The sequence below is a fragment of the Numenius arquata genome, chromosome 5, assembly GCF_964106895.1.
Source record: "Numenius arquata chromosome 5, bNumArq3.hap1.1, whole genome shotgun sequence".
Taxonomy (NCBI): Eukaryota; Metazoa; Chordata; class Aves; order Charadriiformes; family Scolopacidae; genus Numenius; species Numenius arquata.
Window position 1 is genome coordinate 61744584 of NC_133580.1, and position 18227 is coordinate 61762810.

The 18227-nt window shown below is 40.7% G+C and overlaps 1 protein-coding gene across 6 annotated transcripts in view; it reads right to left on the reverse strand.

Annotated features, from left to right (window-relative positions):
* Positions 1-18227, reverse strand: part of LDB2 (LIM domain binding 2) — a 221922-nt gene that overhangs the window by 1729 nt on the left and 201966 nt on the right. For 2 of the 6 annotated variants that reach the window (XM_074148374.1, XM_074148379.1), the window contains exons 6-7: positions 9899-10022; positions 8604-8755 (exon numbers count right to left, since the gene is read on the reverse strand). In XM_074148374.1, the coding sequence (XP_074004475.1) occupies positions 8604-8755; positions 9899-10022 (276 nt within the window). Of the gene's footprint in view, positions 1-2307; positions 2451-8603; positions 8756-9898; positions 10023-18227 lie in introns of all 6 variants that reach the window. The other 4 variants (XM_074148378.1, XM_074148377.1, XM_074148376.1 and 1 more) reach the window with 4 other exon arrangements.

Genomic DNA, 18227 nt, shown 5'->3' on the forward strand with positions numbered 1-18227 from the left:
AAAAGAAACCACATTTCTTGTCCTCAGGCTTCTCAAATGTGGAGCACAGCACTCTAATAAAGATGGTAACTCTCTTATCCATAGCCAGCCAAGCCCTTTTACGCATCCAATATACTTGACATTCTGCTACTTAATTATGGTAATTAATTTAGGTAAAGTTTTCGATAAAAACAATGTTCACACTGATTTGACAATTTGCATAGCTAATTAAGTCATTAGCAAAAACCTGCTGATTGCCAACAAGCCCTGAATTTACCATCTGTTATTTCATGGTGCCTGTCACCTAACTCCATGTAGGCAACCCTGCCGCCAATCTGTGCAGTAAGAGGACCAATCTGTCCAGCTGGTACCGTAAAAGGAAGATGAAGAGTGCTAATTATAATTACACTGATGAAGCTAGTAGTCATCAAAAACTGAAGCATGCAAGAAAGAAAGAATTCATCTAATCACTGCTTTAAGTACAAATTGTCCTTCCATGAAAACAAGTAAACCGCCTACTGTACTCCAGCGCGTCGCGTATCTGCTGAAAAAAAAAAAAAAAAAAAAAAAAAAGACCCTGACCAGCACGGGATAGAAAGGTGCAAACTTGAGATTGGAAAGCAAAGGTGCAAAGCCAGGGAGCTCCCTCCTCGCCCTCTCCGCTCGGCGGCGGCTGGGGCTGCTGTGCTAACCTCCAACAGAAAGAGGTGGGACGCGCCTGTTCATGCAGCTCAGGTTGGCAGGGCATGGGCCAGCGCCGGGGGAAAGTGCGGCAGTTCCAGATGTCTAGCTTTGTACCTGCTGGTTTAAGAAGCCCTCCCAAGAACCCTAGTGAACAACAGATTCGTGTTTTAAAGGATCTGTTCCTTCCTCCTCGTGAATGTAAAAAGCAAACAGAAGACCGATGTTTGCATTTAGTAAGGTTTCTTTTTAATCGGATATGTACTTCCTTCACCATGAAACAATACAAATTATTGCCTGTAAGTATTTACACTATTCCTCGATATCCCTCAGCAAAGGCTGGTGTGCTACAGAAGAATGTTTAGATCACATTTTCAGCCTGTGCTATGTGAAAAATTTGAGAGTAGATGGAAAAGTGCTACGTGATTTCCTCTTTACATTGTCTGTATTTTGTTACTTTGTATATTCACAAAACATTCGGTTAAATAAAACCCACACACAGCTTTGCAACACAGAAGTTTAAGAGACAAAAGTGTTTATAACCAAAAGTTTGTCCTAATTTATTTTGCCCCTCTAAACACCAGACAAGGCGTAGCGTGCACTGCTGAACCGGACCTGACCCCGCTGTGTTGCGAGAGCAGTAATGACGAGAGAGACCTGGCAGAGGACAGCGAGTTGGGTTTGAGCGTGCAGTAGGGGACACGGCAGGCAAAAAGGACCACAGAAATGCAGAGTCACAGACCGAGGTGGCAACAGTTCCTCTCGCTTCAACGCTCTTGAGTACGGACCTCAAGTTCCCCCTGTCGCCGTACCGGCAAAGGGTTGGCAACTCGGACAAGACTTTGAGAAGCACATCAAAAATAACTATGGGGCTAGAACTGCTGGCTGGGGAGGCCGCGTGAAAGAATTAAATGTGTATTACATCCACCAAATGATTGGGAGGGGTAAATATGCTTAACAGCTGCAAGGGCTGAAAGGAAGAGGATTGCTTCAGGCCAACCCGATGAGATCTAAACTAGGGTACTAAGATGACATTAAGTAAATGAGAATGTAACCCCCACTGCTAAGGCAATATTCCTGTTACTGAGAACTGCAGACTGAGGATTTATGACCCCCCCCAGAACAGTGCTAGCTTTGCTGCTCAGGTCACCTAACACTGGGCTGGGAGAAATCTCAACCTGTGGTAGGAAACCCTCATGCATCAGTGGGGAGATGCTCAATGACCTTGGAAGTATTTCTGTCTCTTAATTTCTCAGATTCTTTGCAAATATTATTCCTTTAGAATAATGACACCCACTGAGAGGACAGTTTGCATTTATGTTTCTCTCCATGCTCCTGAGTATCTCTATCTCTCTCTCTCGGAATTAAACTAAAATTATATTGAGGTTAGTGGAGTTTTCCCTCATTCTATTTAAAAGATAGAGATCACAGCATTAGTTATAGGACATTTAAAAAAAAATAATATATATATATATAGTTGACAATCCTGTCTCTTATAGTTATGTCAGGCAAAAATAGTGTCTCAGGAAGCGCACATGCTGGTTCCTCCCCAGAGAGGATTCTGCTCCTCAGACTGAAAGCTGAAGACCCCACCGAGTGCACCCCATTGAACCTCCACTCACTAGATCCCGTGCAATGACCACCAACCTCTGAGGAGGACTGGAAGTGACTCCTTTTAGAGCCCCTCAATGCTTCTCCTTAAATTGGCCAGTGGGGGTCACTGCTGTTGAATGACACAAGGCTCCATCCCTCCCAGGGTTGAGGCTGCAGCTCTGGAGTGCTCCTAGCTCCTGCTCATGGAGTGAGAAGCAGAATCCAAGAATTAAACCCTAGTCTCTTGCACGGCAGCACACACTGCTTATGGCCTAGTTATGGTAGCACATATTTGACTAGATTAGTTTAAAAAAGATTTAGACTGTAGTCACTCAATCTTATTAATTTACTCTGTGATTAGAAACAACATTTTTGGTCAAGGAATGTCTCATGGTAGTAAAATATGGTTGCAGTGAAGCACTGTAAATAAAGCAGTGGATGTTTTACATTATGTGATAGAAATGTATTATTTAATAATATAACCACAAAAGCAGCTTTCATGTATATCATACCTTTCAACCTGAAATAACCCTAATTGCCGTCCAAACTTAAATTGATGCATATAAACTATACACAGAGATCACTTCATACACAACTCAAATGCAGGCACTTCTATTTAACAGACTGGTCATTTCTCAAGCTCCATCTTTTCTCTGCCTAGCCTCTGTTTAGCTCTGCTAGGTCCAGTAACGTAACTAAACTTTTTAACTTATGACTTTAAAGATCATCTGATAGCTAAACAATGCCTTACTGGAGTCTGGAGGTAAAAATGTGTGGTGGGCCACGTAAAATTCCGCATCCCTATGCCTGTCTTCTTTGCTGCTGTTAAAACGTATCCCCCACTTAGTGTTTCATGGTGATTAGTTTGTAGCTCAGGTGTCACAGTCCCCAGAAGTAGACAAACAGTGCTTCACAAGCCTGAGAGAATTAAAAATGCCTGAAACGATCAAGTGTATTGTTCAAGCAAGCCTTATACTCCAAGGACTGGAAGTTGAACTAGTTCTAGCAGCCAGCATACCTCTGAGTGCTAAGTCAAAAGAAGAAGGTACCTTCCTTCCTTCTTACAGAATTGTGCAGTGGGTGATTATTTTAATAATTGACTTAGCTCCTTGCCACAAAAATTATTAATGACTCGGAGCCCCATTGCTGCCCACACCCGTAATGGTCACTGCCTCCAAGATAAAAACATCCCACTGACACTGGTGTTGAAATCATCTATAGAAATAGAACTGACGTTTTAATTAGGTTTCAGAGTAAACACTTTCTAGAGGAAAATGGTTATCTTTCACATCTCATCATAGTCCTCTCTGTTAACTTGACATTCTGGTCTTCTTTGGAATATTTTTCCTAAAGCGCAACAACTGGAAACCAATTTGTTGATGCTCGTCTCCTTACGGCTAAATCTTAGATTCTAAATTGCACAGTTTTGAGACACGGGGTAATTTCTGACACTAATCTTCTGGCCCTGGAACTGTAGCGCTGGTACTACAACATCCATTACAAACCACCTAAACCTACCCCCTGTTTCTGAAACATGTAAAAGTGTGTATTGCTCCCTTCAACATTAGTAGGTTTATTTATGGATTTGGGTTTTGAGGAGCTTACAGAGAACTACAAAGAGAAAGAGAGATTATTGAGGTATGTAACTCGCTTCAAGAGTGCAAGGAGACTCTAATTAAGACTCTGGATGTAACAAAGAACATTTGATTTACTTAGTGGCATGTAGTGAGGCTTTATTCTTTCCAATACAAATGATATTTCACTGGGTTCATGGTTACAGCGTTACACTCAACAGGATCTTCATTAGTAAATGAAAGTAAAATCCACCTAATAATTTCTATGGTTATGACTGGGAGCAGCCTAGAGCAATGGTTCTTAGAGTTTGTGAGAGTTGTGCACTGTTGTCAAATTTCCAAATTCAAAAGAGATAAAAATGGATCAACATGCACTGTTTTTATTAAACTTAATGGAAAGTGATATTAACAAGGATGTATGGACCCCTTCTGATGATCTTGCATATACCTGTAATCCATTGATCACAGTGCACAGGACACTGCTACGTACAGGGGCCTGGGCTTGTGAGAAAGTTTTATTTGAAACAGAAGAATATGAAAAATGCAAAGAAATCAGATCTCAGCCTGTAAAGAGGCTTGAAAACTGAGCAAAGACTTGGGAAAACACTGCAGCCAGCTTCACACGTTACAGGAAATTAGTAATGCTAAGTGATAAGGCAATGACTCAGCCAGACTAGACAACTGATTTTTTTGAAATCATAAGAAGGCTAACATTAGAAAGACAGGTTTTCTATGACCCTTGCAGAAGGAATCTTGCCCATCTTTGCTTTTTGTTTAGAGGAAAAAGGAAATTGGTAATACTGGTTTCTGCACAATGGGTTAACTTTTCTTCCGAAGATCAGATGTGATTGAGAACACGAACAAATCTAAGGACAGTTCAAATGACTGGCATCTGCTGAGACTAAGACAGATGAGTAGACTACAATTTCTGTGTCCCTTTTCTATCAACTTTCTTTGTGCACTAAACACAAGCCGATGCATTCATGGGAAGCGCTGGAAGTATTGAGCCTGCACCCATGACAGCCTGAGAGAAGAAAACTTCTGGTGAGAAAAACAGAAACATGTTTTTGTATTTGCGCTATTGGGGTGACTTTAGTGACACTTGGTTCTGCTTCCAACATACTACAGCACGTTGCCTCGGCACCTGCAGGATTCAGGTCAAAAGCATCACTGGACACGTAATAGGCCAACCTAGGCATGAGTTGTGCAGTGCAACCATGTCACACACTGGCTAACTACATCTGTTTTAAGGATGTAGGAGATATATAATAGGTAGGAAAGGAGTTAAACAAGGGACTTGGGCAGGAAGAGTCGTATTGACAAGAGGAGATGCTGAAGGTCTGCAACCAATAGCATGACAATCACAGAAACCACATTATAAAGGAAAATGAGTGCAACAGAGTGCAAGTGACTGTCAAAAGGGCAAAACTTTGTATTTTATTTAGGAGGGTTGAGAAAGTAAAAAAAATAGCTATAGATCTGAGGACAGACTGAGACTGACCCTTTTCAAAATAATGATGAGAAAGAAGATGAGTACCCACCCACTGGCACAGACCATTTAGATGCTTTTGAAGACTCTGTTATTAAAGATGCATCAGAATGTGTCGAAACAGTCAGAGCGCTAATAACTTTAAGGCAACACAAAGGGTGGAAATGATAATGATTGATTAGGCTTCAGCAACTGAACTTCAGGGTGCAGTGCCAACCTGACCCATGCACGGAAACAAAACCACATCATTTCCCTTTCTGGGCTTGGCTCTGTATTGTCAGCACTGTCCCTGCCTGAAGACCTGATCAGAAAATATGCAGGTAGAAGAAATGGCACAACCTCCTATTACTGAAGAAGAATGTGTGTGTGACAAAAAAAAGTTCCACCTCATTGATCAAGGTTTGCTTAGCCCCATGTATTTATCTGAAGATCTGGAAGGGGTTATGGGGAAAATGACAACTCTTTCTGAAGATTCAAGCTTTGTCATAGCTGATGGTGCTCCAGCTGCTTTCCAGTCACTGTCCTCAACATGGAAAATTTGCCTCTCCAGACATGAAGACCTCATTAAAGAAACAGAAGTTAATGGTGTGGGTGAGAAATTTGGGTGAGGGATATGGTAAGTTTACACATTTGCCTGAGTCTACATAGCATTACAGTAAGAGCAAAACTGAATAATTACTGATGTGCTAAACCAAGAAACATTACATAGAACAGAGGCTAAAGAAACTTTCTCTAACCCGGTTTAGTTTACTATCCAAGAGAAACCAACATAGGAGCATAAAAGTGACAAGAAATTAGGAGTTAGATTCTGTTATAGTGGAGAGACTGTCTTTGCCGGCTGGGAAGAAATCACTGGAGAAAAAGAGAAAGCTGGAGTATGTGATTTCATATTAATCCAGGTTTGGTATGGATATGAGCTCACTGCTGGGGTTTTCCAGAGAAGATGATGGGAAAAATGGAACTGAAACTAGCTCTGCTTGTGTGAGTCATTTGGACAGAAAATACAATGATTTCATTCCTCTTATCTAATAATGGGGGGGGAAATGCTTTTAACACTGAAAATTAATGATTTCAGTAGCTTTTTTCTACTGAGCAGTAAAGTTCCCATTCAGAGAAAGCACTATGGCCAAATGAAACTGTAAGTTAGTTCAAAACTGTCAGATTGTGTTTGAGGATATCTCGTCTTCTATTGCAGATAAGGAAAATCAAACATTAACTGCAAACTGATTCGCTTTAAGGTACAGTTAAGAGAAAGAGCCAGAAAGCAAGTTGCTGCTACCTGCAGCCAACTTCGGAAACCAGTGGCATGCCTGTAACAAGGCCCACTTAAGAATGCATAACTTTAAAGAAACATGGTAACATCTCCCTATCTAACTGAAAAGCGTTGAATAGTTTTACACCAAAATATCCTGCTGCTAAAATTAGTTCGAGTTATGTCTACTCTACAGGGTGGCCCAACCATCAATTCCATCTGGTTTGCTATCTTTGCTGTGGGGAAGATGGGAAGAGCTGTTAGTATGTCAAACCCAACAGCTAAGCATCTTCCACTCAAGGAGAAGAGTCCTAAAAAGGGAGCCTGATAAAAGCCTCCATACAAGAGAGTTTGGACCACCTTGCTACTCTGGTACAGAAAGCAAAGAATATTGAAAAATATTGACTATGCAGCATCCTGAAAGTCAATGAAGACTAAAAATCCATCCCTTATACCACAATAAACTTCATCATTATGTCTCAGATGCTCAACTATCATGTCCACCAGGAAAAGCAGCCTTAATTACTTCATCTGTCAGGAGCAGCCTTTCAGTACCTAAAGTCAGCTAGAATATCAGTGGGAGTGACAGGTAACTATCAGAGGGCTCAATTACACTCAGATGTACACATGGCTACCACTGAAGCCAACAAAAGTCATCTCTCCGAGGAGGAGCAGGCTGAAGAGAGTCAGGGGTCAGATTCTGGTCCTACTGAACTGAACTTGGGGCAAGGAGTATCCAAGATAAAGCGTTTTTACTGTCTTTTAAACTTGGAGACAGCAGAGAACTAGCTGGTTGCTGAGCTTTGCACCTAGTTGCTGGTTTATCTTAAATATGTTTGATTATTGATCTAAAGGGCTTTCTGGCAGACACAGTTAGTGAGGCAGAGTGGTCCCTGCCACCAGGGGATCAGGTAGCTGGCCGCTGACTGCTTTGTGCTGCCAGAAAACCCCAGAGATGCCTATATTAGGGAAAGAATCTGACTCCAGGGATGTGAGCCACGCGAAAATTTTAATATGACAAGGAGAAAATATGAGTTTAATGTACTGAAGCCCAAAGCTTCTGTAAGCTAGTGGATTGCTGAATCAGTTGCTAAACAAAAATCTTCATTTCATTTCACTGATGTTAGTCTACTCCTCCTTTTTATCTGGGTATTCAAGCTTCCTAGGAAGTGCCTGCTTTGTGCTAACAAAAGGCCTACATTCTTTGTAAGGCTTCAGAGGAGACCTAGACCTTTCCTATCTGCTGATCAGAAATCCAATAAAAATCCCTGCATGTTATTCCCAAGATACCACTTTAGAGTTCCTATAATATCAAATTAATTTCCCTAGCTTTAAAATCCATAAGCTATCTCCTTATTGACTAAGGCACACTTTGTCACAACTTGGGGTCTGATGACCCCTGTATTGTGGCTAAGGCAATAAACCCGGTATTATTAAAGTGCTGGTATGGTTCTGGAAATGACTTGGTGTTTCCCTATATAATTAGGATGTCAATAGTTACAGCGAGCAGAGTGGATAAGCCGAGGCCCATTTTCCATTTTCCCTCTGCAAGTGGAGTGGTTAGAAAAAGTGGTAACCTCTGCAGGTAAGTTAATTCATAACCTGTTCCTCTGAAGCATCTGAACCCGGCACCGATTAGAGGTACGATACTAACGTAGAGAGACCAGCCATCTGCTCAGGTACAGTTGTCCTGTTCCACAGGGTCTCATCCCCACTTAGCACCTGCAAGTCTGCAAGACTCACGCTATCCCTATAAACACGAGGCCCAATCTCAGTCCCACCGCCAGTGGAAGGACCCTTAAAAAAATCACATCTGGTCCTCAGGATACTCCTGCTTGAGGGTCATTCATTAAAGCTGCTCTGCAGAATGGCTCCTTCACACCTCTCCACTAATTTCCCAGCTTCCACAGCACATTCTGCAAGATCGCCTTTTGCTTGCGATAGTTTAGGCTCAAGAATGCACCTTCTTTACAATGTAAGGAAAAGAATTAACGCACCATAAGTGATTCAGGCCTAAAAGGAAAGTGAGACTTACAGGTACCTGACTTGATAGACTCAGGTTTGCAGCAGCTGACTTTTTCTTGCTGTTGGTACTATTTGCGTTGTTCCCAGCACTGCTGTTGGAAGTGCTGCTGGTAGAGTTTTTCCTTTTTCTCCGTTTGGTTGTCGGTTGTCTTGTGGGTTCTGCTGCAATAAATGGGAAGGAGGAGAGCAAATGGCAGACGCTGTAAAGCGTGTACTAAAATGATCCATAAGCAGAAGTGCTGAAGTATTTCTTCATCTAGTTTTAAAGTCCTGTGTTTACTAGTAGTAGTACTACTACTAGCAGTGGATTTAACATACAAATAGTAGAATAATATTTGGACCCAAACCGGTGGAATCTGCTTTCCATTTTGTATAATGGACTAAAATGAAGTTTATTCTCCCAGCGTTGTCTATAAAGATATTTGAAAGCATTTTACCAATGGGAATATCACGATAACTATCATGATGCTCAAGGTGACCGTGTAACTTGCTGAAGGTCACACAGCAAGAAACAGCGCTAAACAAAAATCCAGGTCTTATTCTGATGTAGGGTACAGCCCCCACTGACCCAGCCAGAAGCAAAGGCTAAAGGTAGCTTTCTACCCTGCTGCTGCTATCGATACAGCACGCCAGCCTCTACCATTGCAGTTTCTTCTCCCTCTGACGTGGGCTTCATCTTTAAAACTGCCACTCCCGAGGGAATACGTTAGAGAGTACTGAATGCCATTTCTCCGCGAGTCTTCCAAAATCAGACCAAATCAGGACAATTACAGAGCTTTGCTTAAATTGGCAAAGAACAGAGGGGCAATTGTACTTCTCAAAATTTGGCCTGGGCACCCATGTGAATAGTCTTAGATATACAAATCTTTAATAATCTGAAAAAAGAGAGAATTATTATTTTGAGGTGTAAGAGGAAGGTGATTAGGTCCAGGCCTGTAAATAACATTATATTAGTCTCAAAGACAATTAATTATGAATTGTAGCTGTAATTTCAGAGTCACAGCAGGAAGCTGAATTACACAAACGATGAATTCTAATGGAGCCAGTAGGCATTTTGCATTCCATCTACACATATTTTTGTACTAAATTATATCCTAGTCATAGTGAAACCATCTGAACGTGCACATCTATAAATCAGTTGGGTCAGACTGAAATCATAAAACATCAGAATCATTTTCAGGCTTACTTTTGGAACAGTGCTAATTCTTCCTACTTTCCTTTGTAAGCAAATTTGCAGTAAATTTTCCCATTGTTTCTATATTAATTTAACTATAAAATAAGTAGAATACTGGAAATGAAGCATACCTGGTGGGGCCACCATTCTCTGCCATTTTTGAAACAAGCAAGTCTTCAAGCAGTCTCGAGGACTTAGATTGTAAGTTTTATGTCTTGACATCAGTTCCTGCATTGGCTCCAGTATTACACACAACTGGAAGAAAAAGACAGAACAGAATGATTTCATCCAAGCAAAGACTCAGTTGGTCAGTATTTACATGGTTGGAAAGTATATTCTTGGCTTTTTTTTTACCCTTGCTAACAGAGTATGCCCTGTAAAGCTTGGTTTAATCTGCACAGGGATTGCAGGATCAAAACTCTGAATTGAGAAAACTTTTGCTCACAATTTGCTATTGTTGTGCCATTAATTTCAGAGAGTGCAGACAGTTAGAAGAGACTTAACTGAAAAGCAAAATTACTGAAAAGAATATTGGCTCTGTTTTACCTCAAACCAGGATAGCTATCTTAAGCATGTATATTAAAAAAAAAAAATTCAGAGAAACTTCAACTATAGTCTTCCAGACTACAGAGATTTCAGAAGAGTGGAAAATTTTCATGCTTGATTGCCAAAGCTGCAAAGATGAATTAATAAATAATAAAATGCCCATAGCGGGTTATCATTCCCGTATAGCAAAACGCGCACACAGTGATCTTCTGACCTGCTGCACTCCGCAATGAAGACTTCTCATAAATGAGGGTTGTAAACATGATATTTTATCTTGCTATTGCATGCAAAATAATTCAAATTATTTTGTTCCTTTCTTGTTATGAGGACTATATATTCTCTTCTCATCACATGAATGACATGTCCAAGAAAAAAGAGAAGCATTTATTTTCCTCGTCAGCTTGAATGCTCTATTATGTCGAAGCTGGAGATTTCTCAAAACATGGAATTTCAAGCAAACCTCTTTTTTAAATTGAGTCATATATTTTCTATCTGTTCACTTAGTAATTAAAATCACTGTTTACTGCTTTTTGCTCCTGTTAGCACAGCTGATCTAGCATAAAGAACAAAGTGAGCTGGTTTCTAGCCCCTCCTGTTTAGCACCACAGAATCATTTCCAGTCAGTTAAACTTTATGCAAAGCCACAGAAGACTACAGAATTGCACACATGTAATTGAGGGCTCACTCTCACTTGCAGGATCCTTGGTTTTTTGGTCATCCCACATGAGAAGAAAAAACCCAGGTTGACCCCTAAGTTCCACCTGAAATTTGCCGGGCTGGCACACAGAAGGAAAAGGTCTCTTTACTTGCTAACTGAGACCATTTAATAAGGACATAGCTGACCTAGAATAAAGACGGAGACTGCCATTTTTAGAGTCACTTCTCAAAGCAGAATTGCATTTAGAAGGAAGAGAAGATTTGGCTTTTTTTTTAACCAACAGAAGCAAGGCAACAAGTTGATCAAATCATTAGAAGTTAGAAAGGCAGTTGCAGAAAGGCATAACTTAAGGGGAGTCTTTTTTGAGTTATTTACTTAATTTTAGGAAGTCTTGCTGAAGGAGCATCTTAGATTTGCTTTTACAAATATATGAGACATCAGACAAATTCTTCTCTCTGGGCTGCAGAGCTGATCAATGCTTGCTCCATTCTCCTCATGTGCACCCCACTCTCATTCATATAAATGGAGATTCCAAATATGCAGGGAAAATAGCTGAAAGGGAACTGCCATGAGCACTAGGAGATTAATTCAGCATTTAAATATTATTGTGTATTGGCACTGCTTTTTGATGAGCCTTTCATTAACAGCAGTTAAAATAGAGATAACATAAAGCAGCAGGGAGAATGAAGAGCTTCAGTATGAGGAATTATTTTTCCCCAACTGCAGAAATTGAATCTGCAGTTGTCTCATCGACATTTTTCTTGCATAGACTTTTTACAAATATTTTTGTAGATAAATATCTGCAAGGTAATCTAATAGAGAGCTGCTATCAGATTGTGCTCTTTGGGCTCAGATTTTCCTCGGGTTCAATATTCTACCAAAAATTAAGAGCATCAGGTCCTAAAGTATGTGCAGGATCCAGTTTATGCTGTGAAAGAGGTGTTGTATTTTGAGTTCTTATTCAATTTATTCTGAAACCTGCAGGCACTTGCTCAGGTTTTGTGTGTGTGTATGTATGTGAGAGAGAGAGAGATTTGTGATCATATTTTACACCATTGCTTTGGTTTTCAAAAGTCTGGGTTTCTGGCAGGGCTGCCCAAATTGTCTCATTATGAGCAGATACTAACTAGCATGAAAAAGATAGTTGTGATAATTCTTAACAAACTAGTTAGCCTGGGCAGAGCACTACACACACATAGCTCTGCTTCTGCTGGGACTAAAAGTATGTAAACATATATGTAGGGTCTTCCAAGATTTCCTTAGGGACACCTTATTCATGACACAGTTACTCCTCCATATACATTTATTGTTGGCAACAAAGAGAATTTTTCTTCTTTATCATCTGGCAAAGATGTTTCCTATCGTGCGCTAACTGTAACGCGCACTGAGGAGAACGATGCAGTCCCTGCTGTCTGTAGGTCTCTTGACTGCTAATCCTGGCCATAAACTCTTTCACTTCACACACAAGATTAAAATGGGATATGGACCCCAAATGTAGCAGTGTCTGACTGATCCCACACACATGGACTCAACGACAAGCCTTGGGGCCCTTACGCTGGGACACGGGATGGTTTCATCTTCTGGATATTTGGGAGCTGTACGGGCTCGAGTTAATCCCACTTCTGGTTTGGGGGAATTCACAACCATTTTCTCCCTCTAAATTCTGCAAATTGTAAGGTCGACTTTGGATGCCTGAGTAATAGGAGGGCATTGAACTCTGTAATGACAAGTCCATTTTAAAAGCATCTAGCTCATGTGAATTGGGCACAAATGTAAAGCGAACTGGATTAACAATGATTGATATTAAATCTCCCAGTCTTTTTCAGTGACCTTTGAAACCTACTTGAAATCTAAAGTGACTCAAAACGAAATCCCTGGATGAGGAAAAGATTGTGGTCCAATTATCTTAAATCCGAGGAACCTGTCAGTGACGATCAGTAGTTTGTTGTTTGCAAAAAGCTAGATTAAAAATGTGGGGCCAAGATGCATTTAAGAGCTAGGTTGGCCAAAACCACCTGCTGTCTTTAACTGCTAGGGAGCAAGGAAACCGGTGGGATGGTTTGACTGCACCATTTTACAAAGTGACTTCTTAAAACGAAATGTTTTACATACTCCTACATTCACTGGCACATAGAAGAAGCCCGAGGCTTAGACTGCCTATTCCCCTCAGACCACCTAATCTCACTCTGCGAGATTCCTTTTCAAAACATCTATTTTAACATTTTTTTTCAAGCATTGGATAATATTAAAATGTACAAGTCTTTACTGTAGTACTATAATAACAATATTTGGAACACCAACAAAACCAATCTCTTCTATGAGCATTTTCTGCACAGCTCAGAATCAGTCACCCAGGAAAACACCCTAAAGACTTAAAAAGACTTTAGTGCAGTGACAATAGATGATCACAGAAATAATTTCTATGTTTCTAGGGACCCATAACCTTTAATGGCAATGCTTGACAAGGCTCCATGCTTAGACAACACAAAAGGTGGGACTCACTGGCCCGCAGACAGGTGTCTAGCACCAGCTGACGTGCCCTAGGTTATGCTGGATCTGATCCATCTGATCTCTCTTGCTGTCCCAGAAGGACAGAAGGCTCCACATGAACGTTTCAGGCACTAGAAGGTGTCTTAAGTGTGGGGACAATTGAATGAAGCCCAAAGTTAAAAGAGAAATTATGCTTCTTTTAGCTTTTAAAACATATTTGGAAGACTGGGTATTATAATAGATTATATACTTTCCCCTCGCAGTACTAAAACATACTGAAAGAACTCCACATGATGCTTAGGAACCCAATATTATTAGAATTAGTTTCCAATCATGTTTTCTTACTTGAACTCATCACAATGATGGCTGACCATTGCTGTGGAACCGCTGCTGTTTCCCTGTGGATAGCTGTGAGTTGGATCCAGGGCTAGAGACCAGAGAAGTCATTGGCATGAAATGTTTACATTTTTGGGTGCCTGGCACACACTGGGACACATGCATGCATTTTGGTGCTGTATAGAGCGTCAGTGATTTTCCTACAGTTCCATATGGATCCTATGGACAATTCATCAATTACAGGGCTTGGATCCAACTTGAAAAAATGGTAACATTATACCCTTGGGGCTCAGGGAAGTGAAAGTAGGGAACATAATAAAGCACATGTTTTTTTGTGTTAGTAAAACACATCTGGAAGGATTTGATTTATTTTATTTTTTTTAGTGACTTTTTTTTTTTAGCGGAGAAGACTAGCATTTATAGGTTTCAAAAACCAGTGTGTTTTAAGAAGGGAGTTATACGAGGAGATACTGGAGACACTGCAGACAGGAGTTAGAGGGTTCTGAGAATACAGATCCACACATAATTTCCTGTAATACTTCAGTTATCAGCAGAGCCAAAATCCGTCTTCACAGGTAAGGGGTCAGTTACAGCCCTGAGATCACTCCAATCACACCAAGAAGGGTTTTAGCCTTACGATTTTTGTTCTAAACGCCGGGTTTCTGTTCTATTCTGAGAATACATGCTGATTCTGGAAGCAGTGAAGATTAGCAGAAAGACCAATGCAAAAGCTCTCTTCTACCTTACTCTTGCATACCATAAGCTTACGTATTCTATTGCTAATTTAATTAGACATTACCCTCTTCAGTGAAACCTCTTGTCTCTCTGGAGAGTTTTTGCATCTCCAGTAGCTGGGGTTTGTCGGGCTGCTGAAGATGTTGTGGTCCTGCCAGCTCTGAGCTGCAGGTGGCAGAGCTGGCCCAGCTAAGAGTCCTCCCCAGCTCACATGCTGGGAGCACAAAAGAACCGCAGCCTTTCGGGCTTTCAACGCCTTCTGCATTTTAAAGAGAATTCAGCGGGACTCCAGTCTTGCAATACACCAAGCCAGTTTCTTTAAAGCAGGAGACGTATCTGGCCAGTAAGTGCTGGGCAGCCAATGAGTCCCAAAGAAGAAGGAAGTTTTGGGAACTGTCTCTTCCCATGGTTACCAGTTTTGTCTGTATCAGCAAAAGTTTCGCTAACCACAAGTGAAAAATGGAATTACTCAAATTTTCATGTAGATGACACTTAAAAATGGTAATGTATGATAAGACAACGTCAGTTTTTCTGAATCAAACCAGCAAGGAACTTGATGAGAGTCTTCCCTGAAGTTTTACTGAAATTTAGTTTTAACCCTTTGATGCTTGAAACGTCTTCTGCTTGAATACCTGTATTAATCACCTCCAAGTGATAGGAACTGTTGCATAGTCAGAGCTCACAAACATTTACAGCCCTTCCTAAAAGTGACAAAAAAACCCACTTGAATGGGAGTGTTAGTCCCTGTCTAATGCTGACAGTGAAGGTGTACCTGGAATACACTGTGCAGCCTTGAAGGCGCTCAGTGCTTTCTTTTAGAGCTCATTTTTTACCCTCCAGAAAGATTCTCAGTTATTAACTAACAAATCTGAACACAATGACATTTTATTTCTATGCTGAAATGCAGTCTTCCCTCTGCAGACCCTGTATGTGATCCAGAGAGAACGGCTCCAGTTAACACTGCCAGTGAAATGCTGGCCCCAGTGCGTTTCCCCGTGAAAGGTCCCATTGACTTCAGTGGGGCAGGATTTCTGAAAAGACCTGAACCGTCTCCGCACGCTGCTTTATGGACATCCACAGATACGTATTTCCAGAGGTCCACGATATGGTACCGATACATCCCTGATGAGGAAGGGGACACGTTATGGATATTTTTTCAGCCCCCGTGAAAGAGCTGTACCTGGAAGCCTGACTTCCAGGAGCGGTGTCAGAGCCCCGTACAAGCGCTCTGCTCTCCCAGCAGCGTGGCACGGAAAGAGTAATGCTCTGCTGCACTTCTCAATACGGTTCATTCTTTGGTGTTAGAAATAGGGAAGGCTTAGAGCTGAGTTTAAATTTCTCTGCTTATGCTTGTTTTTCAAAATTAATGTACGTATCATTCCTCTGCAGAACAGAGGGAGGAATGAAAATTTCCTAGGAACATATTGCTGCTTCTTTCACTGGCCGGCTTGCAATTCACTGCTCAAAATAGCTTGTGTTTTTTAAGAATCACATGTGAATACAGAACATTTTCATCTTAAAAACTGTCTTTGTTTTCCATTAAAAAACACAGAGATATAAATGAGAAATGTTTTGGGTTTTTTAGGAACCAAGAGAAATGAGGGGTTTTTGTTGGTTGGGATTTTTTTTGTTGTTGTTTTTTTTTTTTTTTTACATATTTGTTTTTCTGGAGGGGATTGCTTTTGCTTTGTTCTAAGCTCTTGCCCAGTATGTCAAGTCAAATATAAGTCTCTTCCATCAGTGCGTTTCAGTGGATCAACTATATCCATGCTCCTTCCTTACATGATAAACTTTAAGCCAAAAAAAGTGGTTTTGAGATTCCCATCACTCAAGCTACTACTCTTGCTACCTGCTTTCACTTTTTGAAGAGCCACTGTACACTCTTGCTGAGATGTGGACGCTAATAAGAAATGTTCATTGTACATCCCATGTAATGATATACATGGAACAAATAAATAATCAATCTTGAATTTTTGCAGTACTTAGTATAGCAAGCAGCAAATTCAGTAACCACTTCGATTTAAATTATAGAAGTAGTTACTGTAACCTGACTATTCAAAATCCAGTCTGCACAGGCTTATTTATTGTAGTGAAACCTTAGATGATCTTTGGGACAGAATGAAAAGGCAGCTTTTAACTCCAATAGCTTAAGTAGTCCAGCACAATAGAGTTATCCCTTACTTGTTTACCGTGACTACTGTTCTCTCCATATTTCCAGTTCATTCTGTGCCAAAGATTTTTAAATTGGCAGGGTAAAAACAGATTGAAGTCCTTGGTTTTGCTACATACATAGGGAACAATACAAGCTTTTGGTATCCAGAAGGAGGTGGGAAACTGCTTTGAAATATAGTATAGGCACATGTATTGTATTTACTCCTAAATTAGATACATCTGCTTTAACCAGATAGCTTTAACCAGGGACTCTTTGTCAGGAAGTGTAGTGACAGTACAAGGGGTAACGGTTTTAAATTGGAAGAGGGGAGATTTAGATTAGATACCAGAAAGAAATCCTTTCCTGTGAGGGTGGTGAGACACTGGAACAGGTTGCCCAGGGAAGTTGTGGATGCCCCATCCCTGGAGGTGTTCAAGGCCAGGCTGGATGGGGCTTTGAGCAACCTGGTCTAGTGGAGGTGTCCCTGCCCATGGCAGGGGGGTTGGAACTCCATGATCTTTAAGGTCCCTTCCAACTCTAACCATTCTATGATTCTATGATTCTATAGTAATGAAAAGGTTTAAAAACTGGCGCTGAAATTTCTTTCCTTAGGCTTTGACTTAAAATCTCATTGAGATGAATGTGGTCACGCCTCTCAAGGAAATTGTTTTAGACTAGTTCAGGGCTCAGCAAGACAGCGCTGCATCAGCCTGAACTTGGCTCATATTTTAAGTACGTCTCCAAAACCATATGGAGTCGATATTTTGTTAGCTTTAAAAAATGCAGAAATTTGTTCTGCAGCACAATACCATAGCAAGAGCAGATTCTGGGACAAATTCCATAACCTGAGATTAACTGGGTCCAGGGTATACTTAATAGCCATCACTCCACACTGGAGAAGGTTCCATGTTTTGTGACTACTCACCATGCTGAGTCAAGAAATATTTATACTTGTAATCACCTAAGGAGGTAAGGATTAGAATTTCCAGCTTAAATATTAATTAATCCAGCCTGCAATATTAATGATCATTAGCATCTACAACTTATTATTTATTACTTATACAATGCCAGAGATATACACAGATATATTACAAACTACTGAGCCCCTCTTTCTGAAGAGATTCCTATCTCAACTAGATAAGAGGGAAAATACTAAGCCATACTAATTTGGCAACAGTAAGGTATGCACATGAAAACAACAATTTCATGTAGCTATCTACAAGTCCCTTGAGGACTACTGATATATATTTAAATGGTTCTCACATGTTGTCACTTGAAAATACGGCTGTTTTGCTATGCAGACTGTTTGCTGCACATTAAGCAAAATGTCATTCATTTCATTGATAATTTGGTTATTTAGGAAACAATATAAGATCAATTCTGCCACAAGGCTCCTGGAATTCAGTATTTCTTTCCTGTCTGTTGCCAGCCCTGCACGACGCAGTGGGATGACATGCAACTACTGAAGCTCCATGCTGGATTCACTAGTAAACACTCGGCACTCCGTAATGTTTATTCATCCTATGCTCTGCCCTGAATGCCA